Source organism: Dermatophagoides pteronyssinus, unplaced genomic scaffold, assembly GCF_027571235.1.
Source record: "Dermatophagoides pteronyssinus isolate colony J.1.1.1.1 unplaced genomic scaffold, Derpt_VIB-CSIC_2022.12 sq0043, whole genome shotgun sequence".
NCBI lineage: Eukaryota > Metazoa > Arthropoda > Arachnida > Sarcoptiformes > Pyroglyphidae > Dermatophagoides > Dermatophagoides pteronyssinus.
Genome location: NW_027461566.1, coordinates 27,756 through 45,065, shown reverse-complemented (window position 1 = coordinate 45,065; position 17,310 = coordinate 27,756). Strand labels below are relative to the sequence as shown.

Below are 17,310 nucleotides of genomic sequence, written 5' to 3'. Positions count from 1 at the left end.
TCTCATTTTGTATTCGTTTTTTTTATATCCTGGATATTATGGAATAACAAAATGAAAATAAAATGGATTTGTATTCATTATATTTTGAAAATATATTTTCCACAATACAGACGTTTGTTTCAAATCATCAACAAATAAAATAAAAATAAAATGAGTAAATTTAAAATTCAAGCTCGATTTTTACGTATGATTTCTTTTACATACGGGTAAGAATTTTATTGAATTCAAATGATTTCTTTTTGGTTATTTTATTTTATTTGGTTTTTTTTTGATAAACAAAGATTTCTTGGTCTTCAACTACATCCAATTGATCGAAATGATTGGAAAACCATTTTAAATGTTTTAATGAATATAACAATAAATTTATTAGCCATTAATGGTCTTTTGGCAAATAGTTCATTAAAATCAATGGCATTCGATAAACCATTATTATATCAAATTTTACGTGTTTGTTATGAATTTATTTATCCAATGACATATCTAATTGTATCGATACAATATCTTTTGAAAGGATCAAAATTTATACAAAATATTGATATGTTAACAAGAAAAACAAATGATCAATGGCATTATGAACGTTTCATATGGACAATATTCATTACAAATTCAACATATTTTGTTATGAATTATCAAACAATACAGAAATTTTTTATGATCAATTTTACATCGATCAATCTGAATCAAATTTGGCGACAATTTGGTGTTTATTTTATAAATGCTCGTTTTCATATGCTTAGTAATCTGATTATTTATTTTCAATCATCAACAATACGTTTATTTGATATTTTAATTCGAAAGATGCACATTAGTAATCATTGTCGAAATGATCGATCCGAATTAACATTGATTATTAATGAAATGATAGATGCTGCTAAACATTGTGATCAAATACAAAAATTTACTTCAATCAATTTATTGATAATGATACCGACAATGTCTATTAATATTATTATACGAATTTGTATAATTCAATATTATACAATTACAAATCAATATAATCTACTTTTACAGATAATCATTTTTGCCATCTATTTGACTATAATGTCCAACTATAATCGATTGATTGCCGAACGTTTATCTGATATTCAAAAAATTATTACAATTCAATATTGGAATGATTTAGGAAATTTTCGACCGAACAATAATCTAATTAATGAAATGATTATTATACAAAAATATGATCCAAGTCGTTATTATGAATCGAAAAAATTATTTGAAAATGATTTTATTGTTAGAATATATCATTTTTGCTCTGTCGATTTGGATCTTATTATGGGTATTATTTTATTTATTATGAATAATGTTGTATTTATAATACAAACTGAAACACCTTTTTGATCGATATATATCGAGTGACAATTTTGTAAATACATTTTTGTAAACACACACACATACATTTTGATCAATAGAATCAATTGATAACAATTTGTTTTTTAATGTCTAAAAAAACAACAACAACATTATTTCAACATTTATTACGGTGATCAACACATCAAAATGGAAACTGAACAATTTTTATTTAGCAAACTTGTAGCCAATATTTTTGGGTAAATGATATTCTTTGATGTTTGTAGAAATTTAAATTGATAAATTTTGTTTATTTTCCGTTTTTCAAATGATAACAAATAAAAGATATCTTGGCTGTCATTTTCATTCAATCAAATTCAATAGCTGGCGATCATTATTGAATTTATCATTGAATATTCTATTGAATTGTTTATCAGTGTATGGTTTGTATTCATATGATCCACATAATTGGCGTATTGAATCGAATCCATTTTTTACACGTGTTATGTTAATGTCATATAAACGTATATATCCAATTCTTTATGCAATAATTTCTATTCATTATTATCAATTTGGTCATCAAATGATTCATTTACTTGATATGCTATTACCTTATACAAGAATAAATCAACGACAACAGCTTTTACCATTAATATTTATCTTCATTATTTCACATTTTGTTTATTTGTCTTTGAATTATACAAATTTAGAAGATCTGTATCAACAACCAACATTCGAAAAGTTTTGTGCACAACTCGGTTGCTATACACTGAGTTTTCAGATTACATTAATTTATAATATGGTCATATTTTATCAATGTTTGATTGAATCATTTTTACATTCAATCGAAATGAAATTATTATATATTAATCAAACAAATTCAATCGATGATTGTCCACGTTTAATCTATTTGAAAATATTGAAAAAAATCGAACATGTAGCATGTTTATGTAAAAAAATGAATCATCTTTTCTCATACGGTTTATTGATACAAATTACATTGATTGGCATTAGTTTTATTATAAAAATCTGTGCATTGGTTCTGTTTCGACAACAATGGCGTGCAACAATAAATGAAGCACCTCATATTTGTTTATGTTATCTATATTTATCTAAAATTAGTATATACAATTTACGTATAGCTAAACGTTTACGAATGATTCGTCGATTAATGTTAAAATCATATTGGAAATATTGTAGTGAAAATCATTACAATTCAACGATTGGTCATCGTATTAATGATAAACGAAAATCGGATCAAATTGTTGTCGAAAAATTTGATCCAATACGATTTTTTGAATTAACCAATATCTATAAAAATGATTTTATCGTACGAATTTTTCGTATTTGGAATATGGATTTTAATTTCATTTTATCGATTACAGTATTTATCATTAATTATATTGTATTTATTGTATCGACTAATTGATAATGATGAAACAAAAAAATTATTTGTAAAAATGTTGTATTTATTGTCGAATTCTGAGTATAATTTTATCTAAAATGAATAATAAATGTTGTATTTATAATAACAAAAAACCTTCTTCAATCACCTTTTTGATCGATAGTGAATGACAGAATTTTGTTTTAAACAATGTCATTGTCAATTCAATTACTTGATTGAATTGAATCGATCAATGTATTTCAATTAATTAATTTGTTTTTAAATGTCAAAAAAATGATAATAATAAAAATAGAAATAATCATTATTTCACCATTCATAACCGTTATAATCAACGCATCAAGCGAACAAATGAAAATGGAAACAAAAACATTTTTATTCGGAAAACTTGTGGCCAATATTTTTGGGTAAATGATATTCTTTGATGTTTGTAGAAATTTAAATTGATAAATTTTGTTTATTTTCCGTTTTTCAAATGATAACAAATAAAAGATATCTTGGCTGTCATTTTCATTCAATCAAATTAAATAGCTGGCGATCATTATTGAATTTATTATTGAATATTTTATTGAATTGTTTATCAGTGTATGGTATGTTTGTATATGATCCACATAATTGGCGTATTGAATCGAATCCATTTTTTACACGTGTTATGTTAATGACATATAATCGTATATATCCAATTCTTTATACAAGTATTGCTATTCATTATTATTGTTTTGGTCATCAAATGATTTATTTGCTTGATATGATATTACCTTATACGAAAATAAATCAATATCAACAAATTTTATCATTAATATTAACATTTATTAGTGCACATTTAAATTATTTGCTTTTAAATTATAATAATTTAAAAGAATTATTTCAACAGACAACAATTGAAAAATTTTCTGCACAACTTGGTTGGTATACAGTTAGTATTCAGATACATTTAATTTACAATATGATAATATTTTATCAATGTTTGGTTGAATCATTTTTACATTCAATCGAATCGAAATTATTACATATCAATCAAACGGAATCAATTGTTGGTCATCCATGTTTAATTTATTCGAAAATTTTGAAAAAAATTGAACGTGTTGCTTGTTTATGTAAAAAAATGAATCATCTTTTATCGAATGGTCTGTTGATACAAATATTATCGATTGGTACGAATATGATTATCAAATTCTGTGCATTTGTTTTGTTTCAAAAACAATGGCGTATAGCATTTATTGAAGCACCTCATATTTGTTTATGTTATTTTTATTTATCTAAAATTAGTCTATACAATTTACGTATAATCAAACGAATACAAATGATTCGTCGATTAATGTTAAAATCATATTGGAAATATTGTAATGAAAATCATTGTAATTCAACAATTGGCTATCGTATTGACAATGATGAACGACAATCGGATCAAATTGTTGTCAAACGATTTGATCCAATACGTTTTTTGAATTAACCAATATCTATAAAAATGATTTTATTGTACGAGTTTTTCGTATTTGGAATATGGATTTTCATTTTATTTTATCGATTACAGCATTTGTTATTAATTATGTTGTATTTATTGTATCGACTAATTGATTTGATGGATGATAATAATAATGAAAAATGTCATTCGAATATCCATGTACTCTACAAAATTGAAAATCGATAACAATAATTGTAATTATTATTATTATTATTATTGTTTCAAATTTATTTATTTATTTTACTAATGTCGAAACTTAGAATTCATTTCATTTCATATTATTCATTTGAATAGTAATCATCATCTAAATGGATATGATGGATAGAATGCAATCAAAATTTCTTAAATTTATTATCTATACTTATGGGTAACTATACTTTAATACTTGGAAATTCATTATTTTGATAATAATTATCATTATCATTAGAAATATTGGCTTACAATTTCAACCGATTCATTGGAAACAATGGAAATCCATTGTCAATGTTATTGTTAATATTATTATTACATTGATTATTGTTTATGGTCTTCATATTTCCGAACGACATAATCGTTTACATTCATCGAAAAAATTTTTAACAAATTTTACTTGGCTTTGCTTTAGTTATTTATTTTCTACAGTTTTATTTATAATCTATTTACATTATTTGATTTATGGTCGTCGATTAATATATCTAATGAATAATATTGGTAACCGTTATTATCATTCAATCTATCGATATTCTCCATATTTATTAACTATTTTAGCATCAATTGAATTAGTCTATGTAATAACAACATTACCTAATTTTGAAAATTTTTCTTTTCGACAATTTATTGATAAACTATCAAGATATCATACAAAAGGACAGATTCATCTTGTCTTCAATCTAATTATATTTCATCAATGTTGTATACGACAATTTCTTTTAACAAAAATTAATAATTTTTCTAAATTCAAAACAATGAAAAATGTATCCATAAGAATTATTTTAAAATTCTTCAACGAAATGACAAACGTGGCATTTTGGAGTAGACAAATTAATCAAATACTATCGATACATTGTTTATTGATTATTATTATTGTCGTTATACATCATATTATTTTTATCTGTAATATTATTGAAAAAAGATCAATTGAAAAGTTGCATTTACTTTTACCAATATCAACAATGAATGGATATCTTTGTTTTATATTCATATTAAACAATGGTAATCATCAACGAATAATACAGATACGTAATATTATTCTGAAATCATATTGGAATCAATTGGATTCACGAATCACCGCCAAACAACAACGAGAAATTCATGAAAAAATTTCACCAATCAATCCAATTCAATCGTTTGAATTGATTGAAATCTATCGAAAAGATTTTCTTGTTAATATTTGTCATTTTTGGAAATTTAATTTTAGTTTTTTACTTTCAATGATTGTATTCATTATGAATTATGTTGTATTTATTGTATCCACTAATTAAAGTTTTTCAGTTTTGAATGTGATGAATAAAAAGGAAAATTCTAGAAAATTGTTGATTCGAATGACAAAATTGAAAATCGATAACAATAATAAATAATAATTATTACAAGTATTACAAGTTTATTTATTCATTTCATTAATGTCGTTCAATATTGATTATTTCCAAAATTTCCATTTTCCAATTCATTCCATATTATTCATTTGAATAGTAATCATCATCCAAATGGATAGAATTCATTCAAACTTTCTCAAATTTATTATCTATACTTATGGGTAACTATACTTTAATACTCTTTTTTTTTACTTTAATACTTTGAAATTCATCTTTTTGATAATAATTATCATTATCATTAGAAATTTTGGCTTACAATTTCAACCGATTCATTGGAAACAATGGAAATCCATTGCCAATATTATTGTTAATATTATTATTACATTGATTATTGTTTATGGTAATCATATTTCACAACGACATAATCGATTACATTCATCGAAAACATTTTTAAAACATTTTACCTGGCTTAGTTTTAGTTGTTTATTTTCTGCTATCCATTTTATAATCTTTTTACATTATTTTGTTAATGGTCGTCGATTAATATATCTAATGAATAAAATTAGTAACCATTATCATCCACCAATTTATCGATATTCAACATATTTAATTACTTTTATAGCATTGATTGAATTCATTTATGCAATTATGCCATTATCACAATTTTTTAATCTATCTATTCGACAATTTATTGATAAATTATCAAGATATTATGCAAAAGAACAGACTCATTTTGTTTTCAATTTAATTATATTTCATCAATTTTGTATACGACAATTTCTTTTAACTAAAATCAACAATTTTTCTAAATTCAAAACAATGAAAAATATATCCATAAGAATTATTATAAAATTTTTCAACGAAATAACAAAAGTAGCTTTATGGAGTAGACAAATCAATCAAATACTATCGATACATTGTTTATTGATTTTGATCATTGTCGTTATACATTATATTATTCTTATTTGTAATATTATTGAAAATGGATTCATTGATAAACCGCATATAATTTTACCATTATCAACAACAAATAGTTATCTTTGTTTTATATTCATATTAAACAATGGTAATCATCAACGAATATTAAAGTTACGTAATATTATTCTGAAATCATATTGGAATCAATTGGATTTACGAATCACCGCCAATAATCAACAACAAAAAAGTAATGAAAAAATTTCATCAATCAATCCGATACAATCGTTTGAATTGATAGAAATCTATCGAAAAGATTTTCTTGTTAATATTTGTCATTTTTGGAAATTGGATTTTAGTTTTTTACTTTCAATGATTGTATTCATTATGAATTATACTGTATTTATTGTATCCACTAATTAAAGTTTTTCAGTTTTGAAGGTGATAAATAAAAATATGATACCTGTATTTTATCGATCTGCTAAATGTAAATGTTTTTTTAATGCCATTCCAAGAAAAAAAGTGTCAGAAAATTCTTAGTTAATTATTACCTTTGCGTATATCATATCGAGCATTATTGATCGATATGAACAACAATGATAATCCTTTTAGAGTCACAAGGTCTTTTTTGTCATTCTTACGAAACATTTGCTTGTGTGATAACACATTATCAAACAATATTCAAACGATATGGATGAACGTGGTAAAAAATCTCGTAAATATTGTCGATTAATATTTTATACGTTTGGGTAGGTTATTTAAAAAAAAAATAAACTTTTTTGAAATCATTCAGTTATTTTCAGATATTTAGGCTATCAATTTCGTTCGATTCGCCTTCGATCAATATTCAATCTGATGATTAATATATCAATCAATTTGATTGCTACATATGGACTTAGTATTTATGATCCATATGTTTATATTGGTGAAAATTTTACATCCAAACAATTTTTCATTACATTATTAATATTTACATATCGTTTTATATTTCCATTTTTTTATAATTTAATTACAATTAATTATCTTATAAATGGTCGAATGATTTTTAAAAAAATTCATAATCTAATTATAAATATTGAACTTCATCGATTTTATCTATTATTTATGATATTCATTCTGTTGAATGAATGTATTTTTGTTGGTCCATTTCTTTATCTGTTTATTTTCGATGAACAAACCCGACCGATTGAATCATATATAAATCTATTTGGTTGGTTTCAAACTGATATACAATTTTTTCTTTCTTGTTTCCTGTCATTAACATATCAAAAATCATTACATTATTTATTGGCTACTATTGAATGGAATTTAATCCGGGAAAGAAAACTACAACGACATTTTATACAGGAAAAATTTTCATTTTCGTTATTAAAAAATCAATTATTAATCGAACGTTTAAGTCGAATAGCACGAATAAGTAAACAGATAAATAAACATTTATCATTTCATTTACTAATATGGCTTATAATGCAATCATTAAATATAACATTAATATTTTGTATTGCAAGATTAACTACAAATAATAGTAATTTTTTTCTTATATTACGTATATTTTTATTCGGTAGTTATATTGGTTTAATATCAAAATTAAATGAAAATATTACAAAACGATTAAAAAATATTAATCAAATATTATTACAACCATATTGGAAATTAATCAATCAACAACAACAACAAATGATAAATCGTTTAATGTTTAATGATGAAACATTGATTATTCGTCAATTTGATCCAATACGTTTATATCAATTAACAAATATTTATGAACAAGATTTTCAAATGTCCATTTATCAATTTACAAATATTGATTTTTCATTTTTAATTACATTAACATTATTTATTATTGAATATGGTGTATTTATTGTACAAACTAGTTTATAATTTTATAATTAATAAATAAATAAAAATTATTATTATTATTATCAGCAATATGACAATTCAAAAAAAAAAAAAATTGATAATATCACCTGTTTTTATTACCATCATTCATAATTTACCTGTTGTTACCTATTAAAATTTTTTTACTTATAAAATGACCGGGCAACAATGATGATAATAATGATGATGACTATAAGTTTATTCATTTATTGGTTAAAATCATATCAAATGCCACATCCAAAGAAGAACAAAAAAAACCAAATCGGATACAACCGGATCATAATTTTTTTCTGCTGTTGCTGCTGTTGTTTTTATCATATACGGACGACACAAATTTACAATCATCGAATAACAATAAAAGAAAAGGATCATTTTTCATATAAAAAGGTAATATAAAAAAAAATTGATATGACCAAAACACTACAAAGGTTATTTCATAAGAAATCATTCTTTTTTGTAATTTACATCATCATTATCATCGTTGTTTTTTTATTGATCCAGTTTTTGAAAAAACTATACGGTTTTTGTTGTTGATATTTTAAATTGTGAAATTTTTTAAATGTTGTTGTTGTTGTTATAAAGATGACTAATTTTTCAAAAAATCAATATGATTTAAATCAAAATATTACCGTAAATAACAACAACAACAATAATGATCATCATGATGAACAAGGAACGATAAGATTTCGTTCGAACGATGCATTCGATTGTGTTGATCTGAATAATGATGTCGTGGAAAAAATCAACCATAAGAATGATGATAATTGTTGTTGTTTTGTAAAACGAAAACCACATGCATTTGATCGTTCCAATATAATTAGTAAATTATATTGTCTTTATGCATTTGGTTTTCTTTGGAAAAATCATAATAATGATTTTGATATTGATTCATTTGATAATTGTGCCCGTGATGATGAATGTCAACAACTTGGTGATCGTTTACAAAAGTATATTTTTTGATTTTTAATTGTTATTATGTTTTCACAAATGATGATTTTTTTTATTTATTTGCAGACGTTGGAATCGAGAACTTGATCGTAAAGACAAATCAAAAATCAGTCTATTACGTGCATTATTGATGAGTTTTGGATGGCGACATATACGGGATCTATTTCTTAATGTTTTCATTGTAAGAGTTTCGGAATTTCTTTGCTTCTTTTTTACAACAAACGTAAAACGTTCACATTCATTTTATTCCCAAAAATTAGTATGGATTTTTACGAATGATTTTACCGGTAATTTTAGGACGATTCATATATTTTGCAAATCTTTATCGTGAACAATTACTTTCTTCAAATATTGATTCAATTGACAATGACAATGACAGTAATTCATCATCAATAATGTTGTCTATTCAACAAAATATTCGTAACAATCAACAAGGATTAGAATGGCTTAATAATTGGACTATTTCCACAACTGATCATCATTTAAATGCATTATTCTATGCAGGAATGTTATCGTTAGTAATTTTAATGAATTTTATTGTAAGTCATCCATATTTTATGAGTAATTTTCGTTTGGGTTTGAATATACGTGTTGCATTAACGAAATTAATCTATGATAAATCATTACGTATAAGTCAATCAGCTATTCAACGTATTACTATTGGTAAAATTGTAAATCTAATTTCAGCCGATGCTAGTCGTTTTGATGTTAGTTTTACTGCAAATTATTTTATTATTGGTGGTCCATTACATTTTATTGTTGCAATGTTGTTTCTTTATTTATACATTGGAAAGTATGTTTACATTCATTTGTTCAATTAATTAATTTACCTAATCCATTACAATTAGTGCTTGTTTAGGTGTCATCTTTTTAATCATTGTTTATATACCATTTCAAGCTGTTATGGCCAATATATTAAGTCGTGTTCGTTCCAAATCAATTTTTCTTACTGATGATCGTTTACGTTTGATGGCTGAAATTCTACCTGCAATGCGTGTCATCAAAATGTATTGTTGGGAAAAACCATTTGCATTGTTAGTAAATTTGGCACGTCGTTTAGAAATTGTTAAAATTCGTCAATCAATGATGATCCGATCGATTAATTTGGGTATATTTTTTGTCAGTAACAAATTGTTTGCATTCATTTGTTTTGTATGGTTTTTGGAAACAAGTCAACAACAACTTACAGCCGAAAGAGTTTTTGTTTCATTATCATTAATCTTTCAGATTCGTGAATCGATGACATTTTTTTCCCAATGGCCCTGTCGTATGTTGTTGAATCATACATTTCATTGTGTCGTATTGAGAAATTTCTTCTTGAAGAAGAAAAAACCATCATTCCAAAATCAATCGATTCAAAACCATCAATATCATTGAAATCGGTTACAGTTGAATCAGAAAATGATGGTGCAATTATTTTAGATAATATTTCATTTGATGTTCAACCCGGACAATTAACCGTTGTTGTTGGACAAGTTGGTTCGGGAAAATCAACCATATTACTTTCAATACTTGGTGAATATCGATTGAAATCTGGTACTATTGATACAAGTGGATCATTAATATATGCATCACAAGAATCATGGATATTTGCCGGTACAATACGTGAAAATATTTTATTCGGTCGTCCATATGATTCAAAACGTTATTGGAAAGTAATTAAAGTTGCTGCATTAGAATCGGATATTGATCAGATGGCTGCACGTGATCAAACAATTGTAGATGATCGTGGAACATCATTAAGTGGTGGTCAACGTGCACGTATATCATTAGCCCGAGCATTATATACTGATTCGGATTGTATACTTTTGGATGATCCATTATCGGCTGTCGATACAGCTGTTGCTAAACATATATTCGAAAAATGTATAAAAAAATATCTTAAAGATAAAGTTGTAATATTGGTTACACATCAATTACAATTTATAAAACAAGCTGATCAAATTATTGTTTTAAAAAATGGTGGCTGTTTAGCACAAGGTTCATATCAAACATTACTTAACAAAGGTATTGATATTTATAAATATGCAGCAACAGAAGTGACTGCCGATCAATCACAATTACAATTACAGCCACAATTATCAATAGATCATATTAATGAACATTTACCATTAAATCAACGAAAATCATCAAATTCATCAATCATATCACCACATTATGTTGTACGTTTAAATTCATTCAATTCAGAATTATTTGTTAGATCAAGAACATCATCGGTAATGAGTACAGCATCTAGTCTACAGGATGAACAAAGCATAATGGAATATAAAAATCGTAATGATCTACAAACAAATGATAATGATGATGGACAATTTCAAATTGAAATGGCTGGTACAGATTCCAAAAATAAAATGAGTTCATTAAAAATTTATTGGATTTATGTTCGTACTGGTGCCGGATTTTTACTACTTTCAACATTTATTTTTTCAAATATTTTAACACAAATATTATTTACCGGTACTGATTATTGGCTTTCGGCTTGGACTGATTATCAAGAAAATCTACATCTACATAATTTAAATCCTGAACATCAACTTGATAAAAGTCCAATTATACATGAAAATTATCAAACAAATATTATTATTTATGCATTTTTAGTTGGTTTTTTATTCATTTTTTCTATCATACGTACAACATCATTTTTTATTACCTGTATGCGTTCTTCAGTTAATTTACATAAAACAATTTTTGATTCATTGGTTAAAGCACCGATAATGTTTTTCGATAAAACACCTGTTGGTATAATTATGAATCGTGTATCACGTGATCTTGGAATTATTGATGATCTACTGCCACCAGTTGCATTTGAAGCAATCGAAATTCTGGGAAATTCTTTAGCCGTATTTATATTATGTGCAACATTGAATTATTATATTCTTATACCATTCTTTATATTAGCTATTTTATTATATTTCGTTGTACGATTCTATGTAACAACGGCTCGTAATATTAAACGTTTGGAAGCTACTGCACGTAGTCCATTATTTCAACAAATGGCAGCAACATTATCCGGTCTGCCAACTATTCGTTGTTATGGTGCACAGAAAATGTTTACCGAAAGATTTATCGATAAACAAAATGTTCATTCATCAATATTGTTTACATTTTTAAGTTGTTCACGTTTATTCGGTATTGCAATGGAAATTATGTGTCTTGTTTATATTTATTGTTTAATAGTATTTCTAATCTTAAATTTGGATATCTATACTGGATCATTAATCGGTCTGATTATTTCACAATCATTATCATTAACATCAACATTTAATTGGGGTGTAAGACAAATGACCGAAGTAGAAACCTATATGACATCGGTTGAACGTATTATTGAATTTGATAAATTAGATCAGGAAAATTTGGATGAAGGTGATATAGAACCAGATGAATCGTGGCCAAATCGTGGAGATGTTCATTTTAAAAATGTTTGCCTTTATTATAATATTTCCGATGAACCAGTATTGAAAAAACTTACATTCAAAATAAATGGTGGTGAAAAAATTGGTATTGTTGGTCGAACTGGTGCCGGTAAATCATCAATCATAACAACATTGTTTCGTTTAATACAACCAACTGGTATTATTGAAATTGATGGTATTGATACTGGTAAAATAAGTTTAGCATCATTACGAAAACAATTATCAATCATACCACAAGAACCGGTACTATTTTCCGGTAATATTCGTCGAAATCTTGATCCATTTAATGAAAAATCGGATGAAGAAATTTGGAATGCAATTGAAAAAGTTGAACTTAAATCAAAAATTTTATCACTTGATTCATTAGTAAATGAATGTGGTAATGATTTTTCTGTTGGACAAAAACAACTTATCTGTATGGCAAGAGCTATATTACGTAAAAATCGTATTCTAATTCTTGATGAAGCAACAGCTAATGTTGATCCAAGGTAAAATTTTTTCTGTCTTTTTTCATAACTATTTTTCAATATCTTTTTGTTTTTTTTCTCCCACATTAGAACCGATTCATTTATTCAGGAAACAATACGAAAAGAATTTGAACATTGTACAGTGCTTACAATTGCACATCGTTTAAATACAATTATTGATTATGATCGTGTTATTGTACTAGATAAAGGTTGCCTTATGCAATTCGATACACCATATGAACTTATTGAACAAGGTAATGGTATTTTTTATGAATTATTTCATAATCTTAGTTCAGATATTCGTAATGAACTGAAACGAATGGCAAAAATATCACATTTTCGTTATGGAAAAATCAATTCAAATGATCATTTAATTAATAATGGAAATATCAATGAATTTATTGATTGATTGAATTGAAAATGACATTTAAATTATATAATAAATTTTTATCAAATCAAAGCAATGCAATAAAATATCCTTTTTTTTTCCAAATCTTGATCTTAATTTGATACTTTAATTAAATTATCATTCATAATCATCATTTAAAATAACAGAAAACGAAAAAATTTGTGTCAAAATTTCCGTTCTACTAATCTAGATTTGATACTATAGACACAATAATAATATCATTTTTGGAAGCAAAAAAAAAATTTATCAACATAAATCAATCATAATCTCTCTTTGGTATATATATCAATTGTTGGGATCCAAGTTCATCCTTATCCACAAAGAAAAAAGTTATCAAAAAAATATTTATCATAATCGTAGTCGTCGTCATCGTGGTGGTGGTGGTTGTCATTTTTCTGGCTAATCAAATGTTATTATTTTTTTCGTTATTTTTGATTTGCTAAGAAATTCGACAATAAAACTCATCTGTGATTCTGTGTTACAGCCAAACATTCAAATTTTTTTTCCTGAATCATCATTATGAATTACAAATTGTTTGTTACTGTATTTTTGCTATTGGGATTTTTGAATAAAAATGCAGAATCCTCATTTAAAAGTATGTAAGTTTTATCTTGATAAAATTTCATCTTATTCATTTAGTTTTCTTATTGATATTAATCATCAATAAGATTCCCAATATAAACATCTTTATAATCTGTCACCGAAAGTTAATGATTCCATACAACAAAATACAGTAAATGATTTATTAAAAAGATTATTACCAAATCATTTTAAATGGTTTAATCTGATAGTTGATCGTAATTTTATCGATAATAATAATAATGATCGATTTTCAATTGAAACAAAATCCAATCGAATAATTCAAATTAAAGGTACAACAGGTGTTTCTGTTGCTAATGGTATTTATTATTATCTTAAAAATATTGCGAATTGTTCCATTTCATGGTCGGGTAATCAAATGAATAATTTTCTGAACAACAACAATGATGATAATCGAATACCGATACCATTGGAATCAATAAAAATAACAATAAGGGATAAATTTCGTTATTATCAGAATACATGTACATCATCATATTCAAATGTTTGGTGGCAATGGTCAAGATGGCAAAAAGAAATTGATTGGATGGCATTACATGGTATAAATCTGCCATTAGCATTTAATGGACAAGAAATTGTTTTTCGAAAAACATTTTTACGTTTTAATATGACCATTCAGGAAATTGATGATTATTTTAGTGGACCTGCATTTTTAGCATGGAATCGTATGGGTAATATACAAACATGGTCTGGACCATTATCCGAATATTGGCATCAATATCAATATCAATTACAATTAAAAATTCTTGAAAGAATGAGAAATTTTGGTATGTATCCAGTTATACCGGGTTTTGCTGGTCATGTTTCACGTTATTTAAAACGACATTTGGAAAATTCTGCTAATATAAGTCGACTGACTGATTGGAATCAATTTGGTCATCAATTTAGTTAGTATGTATCATTCATTATTGGTTTTTTTGCTTGACCAAAATCATTTCGTTTTGTTTTTTAATTTCTATTTTCTGATTCATTTTTTCAGTACCTATTTTCTTGAACCAGAAGATCCAAATTTTATTAAAATTGGAAAAATTTTTGTTGAAGAAGTATGTGTTCATATGAAGAATGGAAATTCTGTTATTTTTCAACTAAAAATAACTTTTTTTAACCCCCACCACTTAGCGTAGTATATAAAACTATATGGTACTGATCATTTTTATAATATTGATCTGTTCAATGAAGAAACACCAAGTTCAAATGATCCAGCCTATCTACGAAAATGTGGTAAAAATGTTTATGAAAGTATTTTAGCTGCTGATCCACAGGCTATATGGTGATAAAAATTTTCCCATAGAATGTTTTTTCTGCTTGTTTCTAATAATGATGTTTTTTGTTTATTGTTTACAAGGATTATGCAAGGTTGGCTATTTTTATTTGAATCAACATTTTGGAAACAAAAACAAGTTGAAGCATTTGTTACATCAGTTCCAAATGGTCGAATGATAATTTTAGATCTTTTTTCTGAAATTATTCCCGTTTATAAAGCATTCAATGGTTATTATAATCAACCATTTATATGGTGTATGTTACATAATTTTGGTGGTACACATGGAATGTATGGTGCATTAAATCGTATTAATAATGAATTATTTCAGGCAAAAAATTCCTATCCAAATCTTATTGGTATTGGTCTGACAATGGAAGGAATTGAACAAAATGATATTGTTTATGATTATATGACTGAAACTATTTGGTATAATCAACAACCAAATATGATTGAATGGTTTGATCATTATGTAAAAAGACGTTATGGTTTTACGGATAATAAATCTTTGTTGGGAATTGAACTTTTAAATCAAACATGGCAATTATTAAGAATATCCGTTTATACAGATCCAATTGGTATACGAAATCATGGTCGTTATACGATTACAATGTTACCTAAACCTGGATTACATTCACAATTATCATATAATCCACGGAATCTAACTGAAGCAGTAAAATTAATTGTAAAATTTGTTAATATGAATAACAAAATTACACAAGAACAACAATTATTATCATCCGAAACATTTGTTTATGATTTGGTCGATATGAATAGACAAGCATTACAACTAATATTTGATTATTATTATCAAAAATTAGACAATGCTTGGATTGAACAAAATCAATCCAAACTAGAAATGTCTATTACAAAAATGATAAATATTTTAGAATTAATGGAAAATATATTACAATCAAGTCAACATTGGTTACTTTATAATTGGATTAATGATGCTCGTTCTATTGCAAATAGTAGCAAGGTTTGAAAAATTTTGATTTTGTTGTTTTTCATTGATTTGAATCTTTTTCCTTCTTCTTTTAAATCAGGAAAGTGATTACAATGAATGGCAAGCTAGAAATCAGATTACATCATGGGGACCTAATGATAATGTTTGTATTTGAACCGAAAAATTTCATTTTTTTCATTTTGATAATATCTTAGATTGTTGATTATGCAGCCAAACAATGGTCAGGAATGTTTCAATATTATTATCAACCACGTTGGTTATTTTATTTTGATTATCTGCGAACATTGTTGGCTAAAAATCAAACATATTTTGATCAGAAAAAATTTCAACAAGAATTGTTTCTTAAAATTGAACTACCATTTATAAAAGCTACAGGACAAAATTTAATACAAAAAGCTAATGGTAAGAGTGCATTGATTTATTGTTTATCGCTAATAATTTTTTGTCATTTTGATTAATAATTATCATTATTACAGTGACGAATTTGATTGCCAATATTAATTTGGTTGTTAAAGAAATTGAACAATCAATCGATCAAAATGATATGATTGAAATTGATGCACCGATTCCATATGAATATTATGAAATATTATCTAAATATCCATTCATACGTTATTATCGTAATGAACAGGTTTTTATCGAATGATTGATAAAAATGTTAAAATTTTTTTTTCTTTTTCTTCTAATTATTAATTGTAAATGATGATGATTATTATTGTTGAAAAAGAGGGTAATAAAAAAACTATACTGATGATCTTTAATTTGTAATCTGTTTTTTTCTTGATGG

General features: G+C 25.5%; 5 protein-coding genes across 6 annotated transcripts; all 5 read left to right on the top strand.

The window, feature by feature from the left end:
• Positions 1–76: 76 nt before the first annotated feature.
• Positions 77–1,338, top strand: LOC113789273 (uncharacterized). Its single transcript, XM_075823986.1, has 2 exons — positions 77–206; positions 282–1,338. Exons 1-2 carry the CDS (start codon positions 151–153, stop codon positions 1,336–1,338), a joined length of 1,113 nt encoding a protein of 370 aa, XP_075680101.1. The 5' UTR covers positions 77–150.
• An 83-nt stretch (positions 1,339–1,421) lies between these two features.
• Positions 1,422–2,826, top strand: LOC113789275 (uncharacterized). The gene is made up of 2 exons (XM_027338793.2): positions 1,422–1,547; positions 1,633–2,826. Exons 1-2 carry the CDS (start codon positions 1,498–1,500, stop codon positions 2,714–2,716), a joined length of 1,134 nt encoding a protein of 377 aa, XP_027194594.2. The 5' UTR covers positions 1,422–1,497; the 3' UTR covers positions 2,717–2,826.
• A 220-nt stretch (positions 2,827–3,046) lies between these two features.
• On the top strand, positions 3,047–5,640 carry LOC113789272 (uncharacterized). Its single transcript, XM_075823976.1, has 4 exons — positions 3,047–3,096; positions 3,182–4,348; positions 4,415–4,521; positions 4,582–5,640. The coding sequence occupies exons 1-2, from the start codon at positions 3,047–3,049 to the stop codon at positions 4,140–4,142; spliced, it is 1,011 nt and encodes a 336-aa protein (XP_075680091.1). The 3' UTR covers positions 4,143–4,348; positions 4,415–4,521; positions 4,582–5,640.
• A 3,234-nt stretch (positions 5,641–8,874) lies between these two features.
• LOC113796955 (ATP-binding cassette sub-family C member 4-like) lies at positions 8,875–13,779 on the top strand. Its single transcript, XM_027347256.2, is given in 6 exon segments — positions 8,875–9,405; positions 9,473–9,587; positions 9,667–10,199; positions 10,255–10,649; positions 10,652–13,307; positions 13,377–13,779. Coding segments are annotated over 6 exon segments (4,383 nt in total). The 5' UTR covers positions 8,875–9,040; the 3' UTR covers positions 13,696–13,779.
• A 234-nt stretch (positions 13,780–14,013) lies between these two features.
• On the top strand, positions 14,014–17,277 carry LOC113796957 (alpha-N-acetylglucosaminidase-like). 2 transcript variants are annotated; one of them, XM_075823979.1, is made up of 8 exons: positions 14,014–14,290; positions 14,364–15,186; positions 15,275–15,338; positions 15,420–15,565; positions 15,641–16,535; positions 16,603–16,665; positions 16,718–16,925; positions 17,000–17,277. In XM_075823979.1, the coding sequence occupies exons 1-8, from the start codon at positions 14,215–14,217 to the stop codon at positions 17,167–17,169; spliced, it is 2,445 nt and encodes an 814-aa protein (XP_075680094.1). In that variant the 5' UTR covers positions 14,014–14,214; the 3' UTR covers positions 17,170–17,277. The 2 variants fall into 2 exon arrangements, with proteins under 2 accessions (XP_075680094.1, XP_075680095.1); XM_075823980.1 differs by having other exon boundaries at positions 14,015–14,294.
• The last annotated feature ends 33 nt before the right edge of the window (positions 17,278–17,310 follow it).

Excerpts from the sequence above, each read along its gene's own strand:
- LOC113796957 (XM_075823979.1), top strand. The coding sequence starts at position 14,215 with ATGAATTACAAATTGTTTGTTACTGTATTTTTGCTATTGGGATTTTTG. Across the intron at positions 14,291-14,363 it reads TGCAGAATCCTCATTTAAAA|ATTCCCAATATAAACATCTT; the intron begins GTATGTAAGTTT and ends ATCATCAATAAG. Across the intron at positions 15,339-15,419 it reads GAAAAATTTTTGTTGAAGAA|TATATAAAACTATATGGTAC; the intron begins GTATGTGTTCAT and ends CACTTAGCGTAG.
- LOC113789273 (XM_075823986.1), top strand. The coding sequence starts at position 151 with ATGAGTAAATTTAAAATTCAAGCTCGATTTTTACGTATGATTTCTTTT. Across the intron at positions 207-281 it reads ATGATTTCTTTTACATACGG|ATTTCTTGGTCTTCAACTAC; the intron begins GTAAGAATTTTA and ends TGATAAACAAAG.
- LOC113789275 (XM_027338793.2), top strand. The coding sequence starts at position 1,498 with ATGGAAACTGAACAATTTTTATTTAGCAAACTTGTAGCCAATATTTTT. Across the intron at positions 1,548-1,632 it reads CTTGTAGCCAATATTTTTGG|ATATCTTGGCTGTCATTTTC; the intron begins GTAAATGATATT and ends AACAAATAAAAG.
- LOC113789272 (XM_075823976.1), top strand. The coding sequence starts at position 3,047 with ATGGAAACAAAAACATTTTTATTCGGAAAACTTGTGGCCAATATTTTT. Across the intron at positions 3,097-3,181 it reads CTTGTGGCCAATATTTTTGG|ATATCTTGGCTGTCATTTTC; the intron begins GTAAATGATATT and ends AACAAATAAAAG.